The 17,955-nt window shown below is 43.6% G+C and overlaps 1 protein-coding gene across 1 annotated transcript; it reads right to left on the bottom strand.

Annotated features, from left to right (window-relative positions):
- Positions 1–1,408: 1,408 nt before the first annotated feature.
- On the bottom strand, positions 1,409–7,432 carry LOC117260067 (claudin-9). Its single transcript, XM_033631936.2, has 2 exons — positions 7,306–7,432; positions 1,409–2,379 (listed from the first exon to the last, which is right to left on the bottom strand). The coding sequence occupies exon 2, from the start codon at positions 2,244–2,246 to the stop codon at positions 1,578–1,580; it is 669 nt and encodes a 222-aa protein (XP_033487827.1). The 5' UTR covers positions 2,247–2,379; positions 7,306–7,432; the 3' UTR covers positions 1,409–1,577.
- Positions 7,433–17,955: the final 10,523 nt, after the last annotated feature.

The raw sequence follows: 17,955 nt of genomic DNA, 5'->3' as shown, positions 1-17,955 counted from the left end.
GCTCATATTTGTACACACCCTACATGTTCAGTAAATGTCAGCCTTAATTTATCATGGTTGCTGTTGTAAAGTGGGAGCTGGTGTTCTTACGGTAGATTGCTGTTTGTCTTCACCTCTGATTTGGCTGTTGCACTTTCCCATTAACACATGACTGCACAGCTGGACTCAGTAACACAATCCTGCCAGCAGGGTCTGTGGTCACTCAAAGGGAGGTGTAGAAGCCTATCCTTTTAGATCATTAATGTCATTGCTCAAGCCAAAGCAGGTTAAGAAAGCAAGAATGTTTTGGACCTGTATCTTTGTTTCTTGTACTTTACATGTATTGCTTGTGTATTGCTTGTAAACCAGGAGTACTGAGTTGCCATGCACATTTGTAGTATATATTTTGTACACTGTGGTAAGACTATGTTCTAAAAAAAAGTTTGGAAGTACCTGAATGAGATTTAGCGAAGACAGACTGGCATGCAGAAATGTTTATGTACAGTATGACATTAAAGCAGGGCTTAATGAGTAAGTTTATTTTTAGTTTATTTACTTTATTAATCCCCCTGAGGAGAAATTCAATGTGGCACAGTAGCACAGTAGCACAGGCTTCTAAAAACATCACCTTTAATGCTTTTAGTTTCAATCACATGACATGATGTTGGTGGCCCTAAATGCAGCAGACACACTTTTGAGGTGTTACCAACTCTCTACAACATAATTTTTCCAACAGTGCCTGCTCTTGTTTTAGATTTTTGAGGATTTCAAGTGATTCTGTGAGCATTTAGATGCACTTTTATCACAGTGAATCCCACCTGGGGAATAAACAGTTGGGAACCAGGTGATCAATGGGGTCTTTGTAGCTCAGTTTGGACTCAGTTACAGTGCAGGTTACGTCCCTTTGCAGAGAGAGACTTTTATCTCTGACTCAGTTTCACTCTTGCAAATGGAAGACAGGCTACAATGGAAGGGAAGCATAAGGTGCTCCTCTGTAACAAGCCACCCATTGTTTCTTTCCTCCATTTACATTGAAATTAAATACCTAATTTTGGCATGCACCATCACGGTCAGACTGGTCAGACTCTGCTGAGCTCTGCAGCTGGCATCTGCCCCTGTCTCTGCATACCAAGAACGTACGCAGGCATAGTTGTTATGTTACACTTAATTTAAGCATCAATTTCTGACTCTGTGGCATGAAACTACAGAATTAGATACTTTATCTCCATCATCAAGAACGTTCGAAAATGAGTAAATTCTTGTAAATTTTTTGTTCTTTTATTTCATAACCTTTCATCAGAAATAATCTGCAAAGACATTGTATATATTTTTTTAATCAATATCAAAGTCAGACATTATCTTAATGTTTCTAATAAAATGTGTTATTTGAAATAATATATTAAAAGTAACATAAAATGACCTCCACTACAGAAATATGGTCCTAACGAATACACATCATAAAACATGCATCAGTGATTTTTAGTTAATGTCCAAGTCCATGATGCTGCATTAACACCCAGGCCAACAAATATCCTTCTGCTCTGCACAAATGTTCTAACATTAGGCATTATATCTTCATCTGCGCCCACGTCACATGTTCACACATAGTCTCTTCTGGGGTAGCCATTGACTGACATAACCTTGACAATCGAGTAGTCCACCCGGGGAGCCATGGAGCTACCACCACTCGGTGCTGTAGCTGCTGTGGGTGGGCAGGAGCAACAGAGCAGGGCTCCCCCTAGGATGAGGAGGCAGGAGGAAGCCCAGCCAAAGTACAGAGCATTACCAAACTCCCTCTTCCCTGTCTCCTCCAGCAGCGGGTCGTAGAAGCCCATTACGATGGCGTGTGCTGTCCAGGACACAGCCACCAGCAGCAGCAGTCCAGCTACCACGAAGGTTACTCCAGCAGACACCACAAGACGCGGTTTACTGCTCACATCCCGGCTACAGTTGGTGCACTTGGCACCAGCCACTGACAGACCAATTCCCACGATGCACAGCACCATAGAGACAATGACCAAGGCACGAGCTGCTTGCAAGTCCACTGGCAGCCCCAGCATGGACTCGTGCACCCTGCAGTGCATCTGACCGGTGCTCTGCACAGAACAGTTCATCCACAAGCCTTCCCAGATCACCTGGGAGATGACAATGTTCTGACCGATGTAGGCAGCCACCCGCCACATGGGCAGGCCGCAGGACACCATCACCCCCAGCCAGCCGGCCACGGCCAGGATCATCCCGAGGATCTCCAAGCCTGCAGAGTACATAGTTGGAGCTGGGGATGAAGACAGAGCTGAACAAGACTCTCTTCCAGGGCTCTGTGGGATAGAAGGCCCTCTGTGTCCACAAGCTCAACCCTCCTGAGATGAAGGCGATATCGGATCCCGTTGGCTCAACGTCCTGTATAAGAGTTTTAGTGAGAGAGAAAGAGAGAGTGAGAAACAGATTCTACCTTCTTTATACAGCGAAGACAACTGAAGGTGGAGTCAGCTTAAGGTGGCATCGTGTTTACCCTCAAACTACACCTGCAAATGCGGATACTTTTGTATTCTCAACTGAAATCAGTGTCACATGGGAACCATCAATTATCCTTCTGAAAACATATTTATCATGTACCTGCAGAGACTTAGACACCAGTAAACATATTAAAAACAAACTGATTCTCGGGGATAGTGTTGTCCTGAACCCAAACCACATTTACAGTAGAAATACCACCACCAACCATTACAACAGTTCTGATTATAATATATTAAAGATGCTTTCCAGTGTTCCTTTTAAGTCTTTTGAATATGAGAGCATGTGTCTGTTGTGACATGCAGCAACCTTGTAAAAAATTGCTGAATCACCATCTGAATGAGATCTCTGGGCAAGAAAAAACAGCAACAATGACAGGCCTTGTTTTTGCTGGTCAGTTTCATAATCCCTCCTGAGAGAAAAAAACCCCAACTGGGTCTGAGTTAACAAGCCTCATTGTCAGTGGGCACACTTGCTTAAAATGGAGGTTCCATATTTAAGTAAACAAAATGCACTGAGATTATTAGCCTCTTAGTCTATGACCTAACATGCTGTAAGCAGATCATACTCTTTTGAATCTCTATGAGACATACCGTTGCAAATGTCAACCCATAAATACATACTCAGGACTTAATGGTAGGTCATCATGTAACTAATCCCTTTAGTGAATACCTCCTTTGTATATGATAAGTTTTTGGGAACCTCAAAGGACAGAGAGTACGTTTAGCTGTAGGCCAAAACATTACTTCCTAAGGAAGTCAATCAAACAAAAACTGTAGAATACTATCATCTAACATTTAATTTTAATTAGGCACTGTACTTAACTTATCAGAAACAGGGAGTGACTTCAATTTTTGTTTTTGTTTTATCTTGACTCTCACTACAAATATTTTTTCCTTGAAACTTCCTGAGTGACTCATGGAAAATGCATAACCCTCCCTCCGCCATAAATAGCCTTTTATTTTTTTAATATTCACCCTACGTGTATGTACAGAGCCAATGAGCAAACAGCGTGGGAGTGAAAGTTATCACCAAAACAAACAGCTGATTTCTGAAACAAAATGCAAATCCTCCTTAAAAATGACATCGTCACACAAGCTGTGTGCACTTTAGCAGAATATGGGTGCATGACAGCAGCACACAAAATCAACTAAACTGAATAAGCCTTCACATCACACACTCACACACAAAAATATTTTTTTTAAAAGAAAACAATATTCAAACGCACTTGCAGGTTTAAGGGTTCTGAGGCTACTTAAGATAAACACAAAATATGACAATTTAAGCTTGAAAGTCCTTCCCCTAAGCCAAATCAAAAAAACACAACTCTCCCCAGTTCCTAAAAAACTATTTAAAGTGCCTCCCCTGTTTTGTACCACCCCCTCCCCTCTCATTAACAATGAACAGCCCCTTACTGTTACTGTATTTGAAGCTGGAAATGCTCACCTGGAAATCTAAACAAAAAAGGCCAAATGAGGTACAAAAGGCACAGAAATAAATACTGGCTCTTTTTTAACTTCACAAAACACTGTATTGCAGCTGTTCTGTCTTTGTATGAGTCAACATCATCCTTTTGTCACACTGAACACAAAATGAATCAAAGAATACTTCAACAGATGGAACTATCCTCCAAAACATCCAGACTATCTTGTTTGATAGACAACAGGGCCGTTGAGGTTAGCTGACAGATGAGCTCAGTGTCATTATAGGCTTTCCTCTAATTAACAGAGGTCACCTGGGGTCAGTGGTCAGAATGAGTATCTCTGTTATTTTGTGGTTAACCCCCTCCACAGACACACATGCACACATACACACCCTTCCATCTTCCCACACAAACATAGATGCACACCTGACAGGAATGTTGGCACCTCGACCATACTGGCAGATTACATTATTGTGATTTTGCATCATTGTACATCAGAAAGAATAATAAACTTTTTCCCTCTAAAAAACATGTCTCCTTATTTCTTCCATCAGCTTTATCACTTTTAATTAAATGTGGATTGTCTAAAATGTCTGCTCTTAAAGCTTGAGTGACTCATTATAACCAAAGTACATTGTGGTAATCATTTTTGAGGTATGAAGCATTTTCTTAATGTTTCCTTCTATGTTAAAGCATATAGTGGTAAATAACATTAGTAATTATCTGTAATGAAAAAGATGGTATGATTAGATATTTCTTCCTACTCCTTTTTGGACATGTGGTGATTTCTTCATCACAGTTTGATATTGTTAACAGCTTTTACTTCATGACTAAATAACATTGCAACCACAAAGTCAAAGTAAAAAAAAATATTAACAAAAAACACAGAGAAATCTCTGTTCATCATGCCATGGTGACTAATGACAAGACAAAATACTGGCCAGACAATCTAAGATTGCAGGAACCATCTCTTCTTAACACGTTTTCAGCTTAGGTCAAAATGTGAACAAATCCTGCACCCAGCCACTGGTGAAATGTCTGTGGGCTTCAAGGGATTTTTTTTTTATTATCTGAATTGTTCACAGGTATATGCACTTAGAATGTAAACAAGATAGTTGGAAATTCATAGACTGCACGGTAATATCTACAAGGTTAGAGTCAGCAATGCGGGCACAGCACTCCAACTTTTCACCGTCAGGTCGTATGGATCGGTGTTGTTACTAGATAATGATTCACTAAATAACGGTCCCTGACATTCCTGCTGAGTTTTTCTTGTTGTGGTTTTCTCTACATTTGCTTCTGCTCCTCTAGTTTGATGATTTGATGGGTTGTTTATAACTTACACAGTCATTTTGTTTACCATACTGTTAAATGTAGCTTGCTGTATCTACACCATCAAAATGGCAACTTGGTGAGGTCATAGACAATACACACTGAAAAAAACTGATTGTGAAACGACCTCAATGCACCAGGCACCAAAGACAGCTGGTTTGGCATCATAACATCCACTGCAGAATAAAAGTCAAAACCAAAAGATTTCCTTTAATAACAATCACATCAGGTAAAGAAAATTAAAAAAAAAAAAGTTTAGAGAAAAACTATTATATTTTAGAAATCATGATTATTATTATAAAAAGATGCTAAGATGCACCCCGGGATGGACCTGTGAGACTAACACAAGAGACTGTAACTGTTTATGAGCTTTTTAATGTCGGTGTACATTTTTACAGGCAGGGGGAGCCACTACTCATTCTCCCCATGTTGTGTTTGTCTGGTTTTGTAGAAAACACCCTTCATAAAGATTAAGTCTGCCTAGTTACAGTAACAATAAAACACTTTAACTGGGAGCTCAACCTGACTTTACTTGAGTTTTTTTTATTTTAATTGGTTTAAATCTTTATCTGTTTTTAATGATTTTATAATTTGTTGATTTTAATTTGTTGCACAGCATGGAGCACTTTGTAACTTGGGTTTAGAAAAGTGCTCTTTAGATAGAGATTAGCATTATATTATAAAGGCATTGTTGGTTAAAAGGATGATTTAAAGGGTCATTTACCAAAGAATTCCACACAAGACTGATGCCTTTTAAAATTGTATTTCCCCTTCAGCTATTTCTAAAGTGTCCAACACACAAGATGCCAATATATCAATCAAACTTCATTTTCTTTGGTTCTGAACTGCAGTTGGCAGCTGTCTCTGTACAAGGAGCGGTCAGTATCAGGGAGTTCTGAATTTCAAGAAGAAAACATTTTTGTGATTTGCTGCCACTGACAGCCAGTGCTCACAACTCTGTGGATTACCAAATAAAGTCAGATAAAACCAGATACAGCTTGACTCATAACAGCAGACATGATTTGCTAACTCCTCATGCAAAGCATTTGGTGGAGGATTAGGCAGCATCTCATCAGGCATGCTCTGTTTTTTAACCTTTATGTTTTATATAGCAGCTAAGTGAGCATGCATTTTCTCACCTGGCTGGCCAACACCCTGTATCTACACAATGTATCTAAATACATAGTAATGTAAATACCCTGCAACATGTAAAACAATCAACACAATATCATAACTGTAACGAAACCTCTCCATTCTCACAGTATTAAAATATACAATGCATCATTATGAAACATACTAATAAAGCATGTGCATAGCAAGTGGTGTGTAGTGACACTGTAATAGTATGCAGGATATAACTGAGGGCCTAGACACACCCAACCGACATAAAAGAATAAGCAGACTGAAACGCAGACTGTTGTATCACCTCATGTCACCTGTGTACCAACTAAAAGTTGCACTTAAACACACCACAAAGACTTCAGCCGACAGCTAACTAGCACATATGTCCAGTGCCTACATGAGAGGATATAACTCTCCATACCAGCAGGCAGCGGTCGTCTGTATTCATTATTCAAAGGGGGGAACCGGAAGAATGAATTCAATAACACAAACGGTTACAAACCCTCTCTGCTAAAGATCTTGATGGCTAAAAAAATAATTTTAGCTAATATAACACATTTGTTATGATGTCACGCCCTCTTGACTTAAGTTGTTTGTTTACTTTCCTCACTATTGTTTCTCTGAACTGACAATCAGAGTGATTTTTTATTACAAGTGGGCTCCATGGGGTCCAAAAAACAGCCAACAAGGGCCAACGGGGGCTGACTAGCGCCAACAGTGCGGGACACACTGCAAAAACTATGGCGCCAATTGACGCCAATCAACAGCCTGACATTGACCAATAACTAACCATCAGCCTGGTGTGTCAGGGCCCTTAGAACTGAGATTTGGCAACACATATTCAGCTGAGGCAAGAGTTTTGGGTGTTGCTGTGGACAATCGATTACTTTAGTTTCAAAAACACACAGTAACATCATACCAACTTTATATCTTACCCAATCTGACGCAAAGAGTCTGATTCACATTTCAGTTGGTCCTGTCTTGAATTTTGCAATCCTCTTTTCGTCTGAAATCTGTCAACGCACATGCCACTGTTACAAAATACAGATTTTTAACAAAAACACATAGAATATTACACCTGTATGTAACATTGTTGAATTGGGCTCTGTGAGGCTTCAAAATGTGGTTTTCAAATCTTATCATTAGGTTTCAAGTGTCTTGATTTGCATATCAGGTTTCATGTTTTTTATGAGGAGATACAGTCGATTTACCTACTGTAAAATGTATGGGGAGGGTGGCTATGTTTCTTTGTACTAAAATTTTATTTATTATTATGTATTTTGCCATTACTGCAACTTTATATGTGAAGCAGAGGCATTTGATTTAAATCAAATCCCACAGGACTGACATTTATGAAACAAATTTTAAATAAACCACATGCTATTATCTTATGCACATATGTGTTGTTTGCTGGATCAACAGATCTGTGTGGTGTAGATCTCCACAGATATTCACCTCTGACTTACAGGCCATTCTGTGCTGTTTTTATCCACTCCAAACGTGGACATTGTTTAGGGAGTTCACCGTTTCTTCTGCAGGAGCAGCTATGTGATTAGACATAACCTGGAAATATTCATGTAGCCACTTGCAGAGCACCTTCCTTGTGGGACATTCACCTGTCATGGAAACATGAGCGTGTCTGACCGGTTTCGAGTCTGGGGTGTGTGTTGTAGGCTGTTGTTTATTCACAGTAAGCTAGCCTTAAGTGTGTTAATGTGACAAAAAAGTACCAAAAGCCCAAAGAGTGACGTGTAGTGATAGATGATGAATACAACATGTATTAGGAAGTTACTAAATAATTTTAAAAATAAGGAAGCAAATGTTGTTCCTGTGTTTTGTTCAAATCCAAAAAAAGGCCCTAATCCCTGTCGCTGACAGTAAATGAGGAACCGAAAGTTTCTCCAGGCCAAAATACAAACCCTCAGTCACTCCCTATTTCACAACAGAAATGCCTTACATCCTGACTTGGACTAAAGCTATAGCGTGTGGTTAATATTTGCCCATATTACATTTATACCGCCTGATTTTCTCACATTTACCCAATACTCTCATTTAGACAAACACTGGATGGTATCTGCAGCAGAATGAGCCCTCTGTCACCAACAGCCACTGTGTCCTGAGAAGAGGAATGAACACAGACCAAAAGATGTAAAGATATTGTTTGGTGTGTAAAGATATTTTACACTCTTCATAACAATCTGTACTAGACATTGTCAACAAAATCTCTTTAATCACTTCAACAGTCTCCTGTAGACTTTAGGTTGCTGTTTGCATCATGTGATCATGTGTCATGTCCGAACACGCGTGACTCACCGAAGCTCAAAGCATACACGTGCTTAAATTACCCACTGAAACTGTGACTCTACCTGCACAATGGTCTCAGGGCTTGCTGTGATGACATCACATGCCAAATACAGACATGGTCCAGCCACACAGGTGCATGCATATTTCCCACTCTGACACATGAAACCACCTACTTTTGTTTTTTTGTTTGTTTTTTACCCCAACAATGTAACTAAGGACAATTTTCATTACATCACAAAATATATTATTTTCATAAAGTGGCACATCCCCCCATTACACATAACACATTAAGCTCTGTTCTGCTTATCATTTTTTATGTATCATATTATATGATGTTACATCTTTTGTGGCTACTCAACAGTGAATTCATGATTTTTTTCTCATATGATATGAGTAGTATACATATATATACATACATATACATACATATACATACATATATATATATATATATATATATATATATATATATATATATATATATATATATATACATATATATACATGTATATATATATATATATATATATATATATATATATACAGTACAGGCCAAAAGTTTGGACACACCTTCTCATTCAATGCGTTTTCTTTATTTTCATGACTATTTACATTGTAGATTCTCACTGAAGGCATCAAAACTATGAATGAACACATGTGGAGTTATGTACTTAACAAAAAAAGGTGAAATAACTGAAAACATGTTTTATATTCTAGTTTCTTCAAAATAGCCACCCTTTGCTCTGATTACTGCTTTGCACACTCTTGGCATTCTCTCCATGAGCTTCAAGAGGTAGTCACCTGAAATGGTTTCCACTTCACAGGTGTGCCTTATCAGGGTTAATTAGTGGAATTTCTTGCTTTATCAATGGGGTTGGGACCATCAGTTGTGTTGTGCAGAAGTCAGGTTAATACACAGCCGACAGCCCTATTGGACAACTGTTAAAATTCATATTATGGCAAGAACCAATCAGCTAACTAAAGAAAAAACGAGTGGCCATCATTACTTTAAGAAATGAAGGTCAGTCAGTCCGGAAAATTGCAAAAACTTTAAATGTGTCCCCAAGTGGAGTCGCAAAACCCATCGAGCGCTACAACAAAACTGGCACACATGAGGACCGACCCAGGAAAGGAAGACCAAGAGTCACCTCTGCTTCTGAGGATAAGTTCATCCGAGTCACCAGCCTCAGAAATCGCAAGTTAACAGCAGCTCAGATCAGAGACCAGATGAATGCCACACAGAGTTCTAGCAGCAGACCCATCTCTAGAACAACTGTTAAGAGGAGACTGCGCGAATCAGGCCTTCATGGTCAAATAGCTGCTAGGAAACCACTGCTAAGGAGAGGCAACAAGCAGAAGAGATTTGTTTGGGCCAAGAAACACAAGGAATGGACATTAGACCAGTGGAAATCTGTGCTTTGGTCTGATGAGTCCAAATTTGAGATCTTTGGTTCCAACCGCCGTGTCTTTGTGAGACGCAGAAAAGGTGAACGGATGGATTCCACATGCCTGGTTCCCACTGTGAAGCATGGAGGAGGAGGTGTGATGGTGTGGGGGTGTTTTGCTGGTGACACTGTTGGGGATTTATTCAAAATTGAAGTCACACTGAACCAGCATGGCTACCACAGCATCCTGCAGCGACATGCCATCCCATCCGGTTTGCGTTTAGTTGGACGATCATTTATTTTTCAACAGGACAATGACCCCAAACACACCTCCAGGCTGTGTAAGGGCTATTTGACCAAGAAGGAGAGTGATGGAGTGCTGCGGCAGATGACCTGGCCTCCACAGTCACCGGACCTGAACCCAATTGAGATGGTTTGGGGTGAGCTGGACCGCAGAGTGAAGGCAAAGGGGCCAACAAGTGCTAAACACCTCTGGGAACTCCTTCAAGACTGTTGGAAAACCATTTCAGGTGACTACCTCTTGAAGCTCATGGAGAGAATGCCAAGAGTGTGCAAAGCAGTAATCAGAGCAAAGGGTGGCTATTTTGAAGAAACTAGAATATAAAACATGTTTTCAGTTATTTCACCTTTTTTTGTTAAGTACATAACTCCACATGTGTTCATTCATAGTTTTGATGCCTTCAGTGAGAATCTACAATGTAAATAGTCATGAAAATAAAGAAAACGCATTGAATGAGAAGATGTGTCCAAACTTTTGGCCTGTACTGTATATGTAAGGACTGACAGTCTGTGTGGCTTGCCAGCGACGGGTGCTCCTGCTGTCCACAGCTAGTTATGGTCGGAAATGAATGAATGACTCTCTTTGAACCAGTGGCAGCCCTAGCACATTTGGTGCCCTGGGCTGATACCGATATCAATGTTTAAAATAACAACTTGGCCAAAAGCTGACACCTATATTTTAAAGGAGCTATATATAAGAAATCTAAAGCAAATAGTCGTAAAATCCTCCTAATATGTCACAGAGACTAAGGAATAATGTTCATATAACATACTGATCTCACTGACAACAATAGTACAGCCAGAATATTCGCATTTAAAAAACATTTTTATAGTCTGCAAATCATGTTTATGTTTTGAATTTGTGTTTTGGCCTGTTGCGCCACCCACCGCCGTCTACCAGTCACATAGTCAGTAGAATCTCAGCATCAGTTACAGTTACGACTGAGCTACAGCAGCACAGCAAGCAGCATTAGCAGTGTCCCGGTACATAGCATTAGCAGCCAGCTCCTCCGCTGTATCCCGGCAGCAGCGTTAGCAGCAGAGAAGCCGGACTTGCTCAAATGGTCTGCTGGAAAACCGAAGATCAAGGACGCAGCGACACGGCCCTGCCACAGCAGCTGCCCGTGGGCAAACAAATCAGTCTCCAGCGTGCCGCTGTCCAGCAACCTCGAATCTGTAGGGGAGGGGGGGCGGACGTGACTCGCGGCAGTATTTTGAATTTGAGTGCAGTAACCATTTTGGCCACATTCTTACATACAGCGCCTTTAATATTGATGTGTCTTTTGTTTTTTGCGGTTATCTATTTCTCTTTTGTGCCAAGGAAACACAAAAATCTACACTATTAAAAAAAAAATGAATCCAGTCCTTCACTACCTTTAAATGAGCACAAATTCAATAATACACATTTATTAAACAACCTTTAACATAACCTTCTTTCACATTAAAAAAACATTTATTATATCAAATCATATTTTCCTCTCTAATGTCTGTTTTATATTGCTGTGAAAACATCAACAAATTTCTCCGTCAAACAGCTGTATTCACTCAACTTTCTTTCTAAAAACTATGTTTTACAAGATTAGATTGAACACATCATGAGAACCTTATTTACCTGCAACCAAAACTATTTCTTTCTGAATAGAGCTTGAATGCTTCACAATGTAAATCACTGCAACCTCCAGGAGCTGTTCGTTGCGGCCATGCTTAGATGTAATGATAGCTCTCCTCCAGCCGATTTAATTTTCTTACTCTCCACATGTACACTCCTTTCAGTAGTGTAGTGGTAGTTGAGTGGGCACCGGAGAGTGTTTGTCATTTTGACACGATAAAGATAAAGCATGTTTCGGGGTTTACGTGATGTCGGATAACTCGGCCATTTCCCCCAAAGAGCAAGTTAAGTGTAACGAGCTGAGGAAGAAGGAACCCAGAAAAAAAGGCCTCTCTGTTATTTAGTAGGCTTTGCCATATAGTTATTTTGTTGTGGCCATATGTACTCTTTCAAAATAACAGTAGTAATAGTGTTAGTACTCCTCCGAGAACCGTCACCTTATCGTGGTGGAGGAGTTTGAGTGCCCTAATGAACCTGGGAGCTATGCTGTTGGGGGCATTTCGCCCCTGGTAGGGTTTCCCATGGCAGATTGGTTCTGGGCAAAGGGTCAGACGAAGAACGGTTCAAAAGACCCTTCATGATGGATACAAACAAGGACACGTGTACCCGGCCCGGAGGGTTACCGGGGCCCCACCCTGGAGCCAGGCCTGGGGTTGGGGCCCGTGGGCGAGCGCCTGGTGGTCGGGCCTTCGCCCATGGGGTCCAGCCGGACCCAGCCCGAACCGGCTACATGGGCTCGTCCCCCTGCAGGCCCACCACCCGCAGAGGGATCCAGAAGGGTTCGGTGCAATGTGGATTGGGCAGCAGACCAAGGCGGGGGCCTTGGCGGTCCAATCCTCGGTTACAGAAGTTGGCTCTTGGGACATGGAATGTCACCTCTCTGGCGGGGAAGGAGCCGGAGCTTGTGGAAGAAGTTGAGCGCTACCGGCTAGATATAGTCGGCCTCACCTCGACACATAGTTCCGGCTCTGGAACCCTAGTCCTTGAGAGGGGTTGGACTCTCTCCTTCGCTGGAGTTGCTCCGGGTGAGAGGCGGAGGGCCGGGGTGGGCTTTCTGATAGCCCCCAGACTCTCTGCCTGTACGTTGGGGTTTACCCCGGTAGACGAAAGGGTTGCTTCCCTGCGCCTTCGGGTCGGGGAACGGGTCCTGACTGTTGTCTGTGCTTATGCACCGAACAACAGTTCAGAGTACCCACCCTTTTTGGAGTCCCTGGGATGGGTGCTGGACAGTGCCCCGACCGGGGACTCCATTGTTCTGCTGGGGGACTTCAACGCTCACGTGGGCAATGACAGCGAGACCTGGAGGGGCGTGATTGGGAGGAACGGCCTGCCCGATCTGAACCCGAGTGGTGTTCAGTTATTGGACTTCTGTGCGGGTCGCAGTTTGGCCATAACTAACACCGTGTTCAAACATAAGGATGTCCATCGGTGCACGTGGCACCAGGACAGCCTAGGTCGCAGGTCAATGATCGACTTCATATCATTTGACCTGCGGCCATATGTTCTGGACACTCGGGTGAAGAGAGGAGCAGAGCTGTCAACTGATCACCACCTGGTGGTGAGTTGGATCAGATGGTGGGGGAAGACGCCGCGCAGACCTGGCAGGCCCAAACGAACAGTGAGGGTCTGCTGGGAACGCCTGGCGGAAGAACCTGTCCAGATGATCTTCAACTCCCACCTCCGGGAGAGCTTCGACCGCGTCCCGAGGGCAGAGGGGGACATTGAGTCCGAATGGGCCTTGTTCCGCTCTGCCATTGTCGAGGCGGCAGTTGCGAGCTGTGGCCACAAGGCCGCTGGGGCCAGTCGTGGCAGTAATCCCCGAACCCGCTGGTGGACACCAGAGGTGAGGGGAGCCGTCAGGCTGAAGAAGGAGGCCTACAGGGCATGGTTGGTCTGTGGGTCTCCGGAAGCAGCTGACGGGTACCGGTGGGCCAAGCGGAGCGCAGCGGCGGCAGTCGTTGAGGCAAAAACTCGGGCATGGGAGGAGTTCGGTGAGGCCATGGAGGAAGATTATCAATCGGCTCCAAAGAGGTTCTGGCAAACCGTCCGGCGCCTCAGGGGGGGAAGGCGGCAACTTGCTCACACTGTTTACAGTGGGGGCGGGGAGCTGCTGACGTCAACTGGGGACATTGTCGGGCGGTGGAAGGAATACTTTGAGGAGCTCCTCAATCCCACCAACACGTATTCCAGTGAGGAAGCAGAGACGGGGGTCTCGGGGGCGGGTCGTCCAATTTCTGGGGCAGAAGTTGCTGAGGTAGTGAAACAACTCCGAGGCGGCGGAGCCCCGGGGGTGGATGAGATTCGTCCTGGATATCTCAAGGCTCTGGATGTTGTAGGGCTGTCCTGGCTGACACGCCTCTGCAACATTGCGTGGACATCGGGGGCAGTGCCTCTGGAGTGGCAGACCGGGGTGGTGGTCCCCATTTTCAAGAAAGGGGACCAGAGGGTGTGTTCCAACTACAGGGGGATCACACTCCTCAGCCTACCTGGTAAGGTCTACTCCAGGGTGCTGGAGAAGAGGGTCCGGTCGATAGTTGAACCTCAGATTGAGGAGGAGCAATGTGGTTTTCGTCCCGGACGTGGAACCGTGGACCAGCTCTTTACCCTCGCCAGGGTGCTGGAGGGGGCATGGGAGTTTGCCCAACCAGTCCACATGTGTTTTGTGGATTTGGAGAAGGCTTACGACCGTGTCCCCAGGGGCATCCTGTGGGGGGTGCTCCGGGAGTATGGGGTTGGTGGCCCCTTGCTAAGGGCCATCCAGTCCCTGTACCGAAGGAGCATGAGTCTGGTTCGCGTGGCTGGCAGTAAGTCGGACCTGTTCCCGGTGAGGGTTGGACTCCGCCAGGGCTGCCCTTTGTCACCGGTTCTGTTCATAACTTTTATGGACAGAATTTCTAGGCGCAGCCGAGTGGTGGAGGGTGTCAGGTTCGGTGATGGGAGGATCTCGTCCCTGCTTTTTGCGGATGACGTGGTCCTCCTAGCTCCATCGAACAGTGACCTCCAGCTCTCGCTGGGGTGGTTCGCAGCCGAGTGTGAAGCGGCTGGGATGAGAATCAGCACCTCCAAGTCTGAGGCCATGGTCCTCAGCCGGAAAAGGGTGGATTGCCCACTCCAGGTCAGGGGGGAGGTCCTTCCTCAGGTGGAGGAGTTTAAGTATCTCGGGATCTTGTTCACGAGTGAGGGTAGGATGGAGCGGGAGATTGACAGGCGGATTGGGGCGGCATCAGCAGTGATGCAGGCGCTTAACCGGTCCGTTGTGGTGAAGAGGGAACTTAGCCAGAAAGCGAAGCTCTCAATTTACCGGTCAATCTACGTTCCAACCCTCACCAATGGTCACGAGCTCTGGGTAGTGACCGAAAGAATGAGATCGCGAGTACAAGCGGCCGAAATGAGTTTCCTCCGCAGGGTGGCTGGGCTCAGCCTTAGGGATAGGGTGAGGAGCTCAGACATCCGGGAGGGACTCGGAGTAGAGCCGCTGCTCCTCCACATCGAGAGGAGCCAGTTGAGGTGGTTCGGGCATCTGGTAAGGATGTCTTCCGGACGCCTCCCTTGGGAGGTGTTTCGGGCATGTCCAACCGGGAGGAGACCTCGGGGCCGCCCCAGAACACGCTGGAGGGACTACATCACCCGGCTGGCCTGGGAACGCCTCGGGGTTCCCGCGGAAGAGCTGACAGAAGTGGCAGGGGAGAGGACTGTCTGGGCGTCTTTGCTGAGGCTGCTGTGACCCGGACCCGGATAAGCGGAGGACGACGACGACGACGACGAATAGTATTAGTAAAAAATAGTAAAAGATAAACATTTTGATTTTATTTCCTTCCCCCATTTGTGGTGCCCCCTATGGATGACGACGCCCTTAGCACTGCCTACGCCACAGGCCGGCGCTGCTATGAGCGACTCTTTTTGGTGTCTGGTATGTACCAGGTCAGCCTGTCTAACATCCGAGTGCTCATGAATCCGTAATTTGTCCTAACATATTGCAGCAACAGTACTTAATAAACTAATGAGGACAGGCCAGGTATGTAAAGTATTGTGTGTGTTGTATTTTATTGCTCAGAGCACTGACTGGAATAGCTTTAGGATGTGCATACTATAACGGAGTGTCCTGGAGAAACTGACACCATACTTTGCAAAAAGTATCAAAACTTGAAAGGTTCAATAGATATACATGTATCGACTCAAAGGAACTAATGCTGTAAAAAAGAATCGATCCGCCCATCACTACTGCTGCAGCCATAGCTGAACAGAGCAGGCAGAATATTCTGAAAACATCCACATCAGGATCACCACACCCAACCCGGTGTTATGACCTTTACTACTAGATTACCACCTTGAAACAAGAGGCTTTGCAGCCAGTCAGGCTCATAGTAATGCCAAAAACATCAACATTATCTCAGTACTCTATACATTATCTCCCAGCCAAGGAGAGCAATGCAGCAGGTCTCATTTGATTAATAAACAATATTCTATTCTGTTAAATCAGCAACAAAAATGACATCCTCACTGTCAATGATTTGAATATGGATAAAGTCAGCAGTATTGCTGTCTTATGCCAGTAAGATAAGCAGAACAGTTGACACCAAAAAATTCCACACTAAACAAGTTCCTCTGTTCTCTGTCACTCTTGCAAACACAGAAATATCAAAGATACCTGGTTCAGCTACAAGATAACAGATTATAAAATCCAAACAACAAAGTACTGTACAAGTCAGTGTCCATCCTTGTGTCCTTACGGGCAGACCTTTCAACTTTATACAGTAACTGTGAATCTGACACCCTTGCCAGTACTTTGAACATTCAAAATGGTTGAAGTGTTTCCATATGTATATACACATAGATTCAATGTATATCTGTTGATTAACTTTGTTGTAACTGAACCACAAAAAACTAAAAAAAACTTTAAATCCAAAAAATAAAAACCCTTGTCTATCCTGCAGACTCATGTTGCTTTTTAAACTTTGCACTGATATGCATAATGACGCCGCCAGTTTAACTGAAGGGTTGGACGCCTGAGTGAGAGCCAAAGCCAGCCGTTACTGAGAAGTCAGGGCTTGTCTTAATCTACCTGCTGACACTTGTCACCGCGGCTCCCTCTGGCACTTTCTCACGACTGCTGGAGTTGAGTCTTTTACCTGTTGCTGCAAAGTTTGTACTGTGCCCTTTTGCAAAGTTGCATCGATTAGGGAAACTTGAGCTCTTCATTTGGCACCATTCGTTACATTAATAACATCATTATAATCATCAAAATTACAGTTTTCACACAACCAGTCACATTAACATGATTGTGTTTATCAGCCTGATTTGAAAAGATTTGATTTGGCACATACAAAATTATTCAGCTAATTCAGTGCTTTGTAAGGACACTGACATTGCTGCATATGACAACCTTATTTACAATATGTGAATTTTTCTAAAACACTGTGTGATTGTGGCCTCCCTGCACATCAGGACTAATCTCACCCTGAAACCATCTCTCCTCAGATTCTTAATTGTGGAAATTCCTCCCTGTCTCCTTGTGTGTGGAACCCAATCTCCATAGCCAGGCCCAAGTAGCTTTAATGATCCTACCTTGGATAAAAAAGAGGCATTATAGTCCTAACGGCAGTTTTGGCCCTTAAACACTGGCTCTATTCATTTCTGAAACAATCTGATTCCCTCTCTACCTCTCTTTGCCCCCTCTCACTATTCCCTCTTTTTGCAACAGCGCGTCAACAGGAATCACTTGGCATAGTGTTTGCCATTTCCCCGACATCTTCCTCCTGACATCTTCTCACTGCTGTGGAAAACTGACAATAAATCAAGTGGGATCGACCCCGGACTGCAGAGTGCACATTATTCTTCCAAGACAATCTACAGAACGACGGCTGCAACACGACTTGTATCACTGCAAGGTCAGCTTTAATCTCTTTTTTTTTTCACCTATCTGTACATATTTTCTTTTCATGTATATAAAGTGCCTCTTAGTAACTAGGGTTCATAAAAAACAATTA

Source organism: Epinephelus lanceolatus, chromosome 4 (genome assembly GCF_041903045.1).
Source record: "Epinephelus lanceolatus isolate andai-2023 chromosome 4, ASM4190304v1, whole genome shotgun sequence".
Taxonomy (NCBI): domain Eukaryota; kingdom Metazoa; phylum Chordata; class Actinopteri; order Perciformes; family Serranidae; genus Epinephelus; species Epinephelus lanceolatus.
This window is presented reverse-complemented; position numbering and strand designations above follow the sequence as displayed.

Bases quoted from the DNA above. Each gene is read 5' to 3' on its own strand.
- LOC117260067 (XM_033631936.2), bottom strand. From the start codon at position 2,246: ATGTACTCTGCAGGCTTGGAGATCCTCGGGATGATCCTGGCCGTGGCC.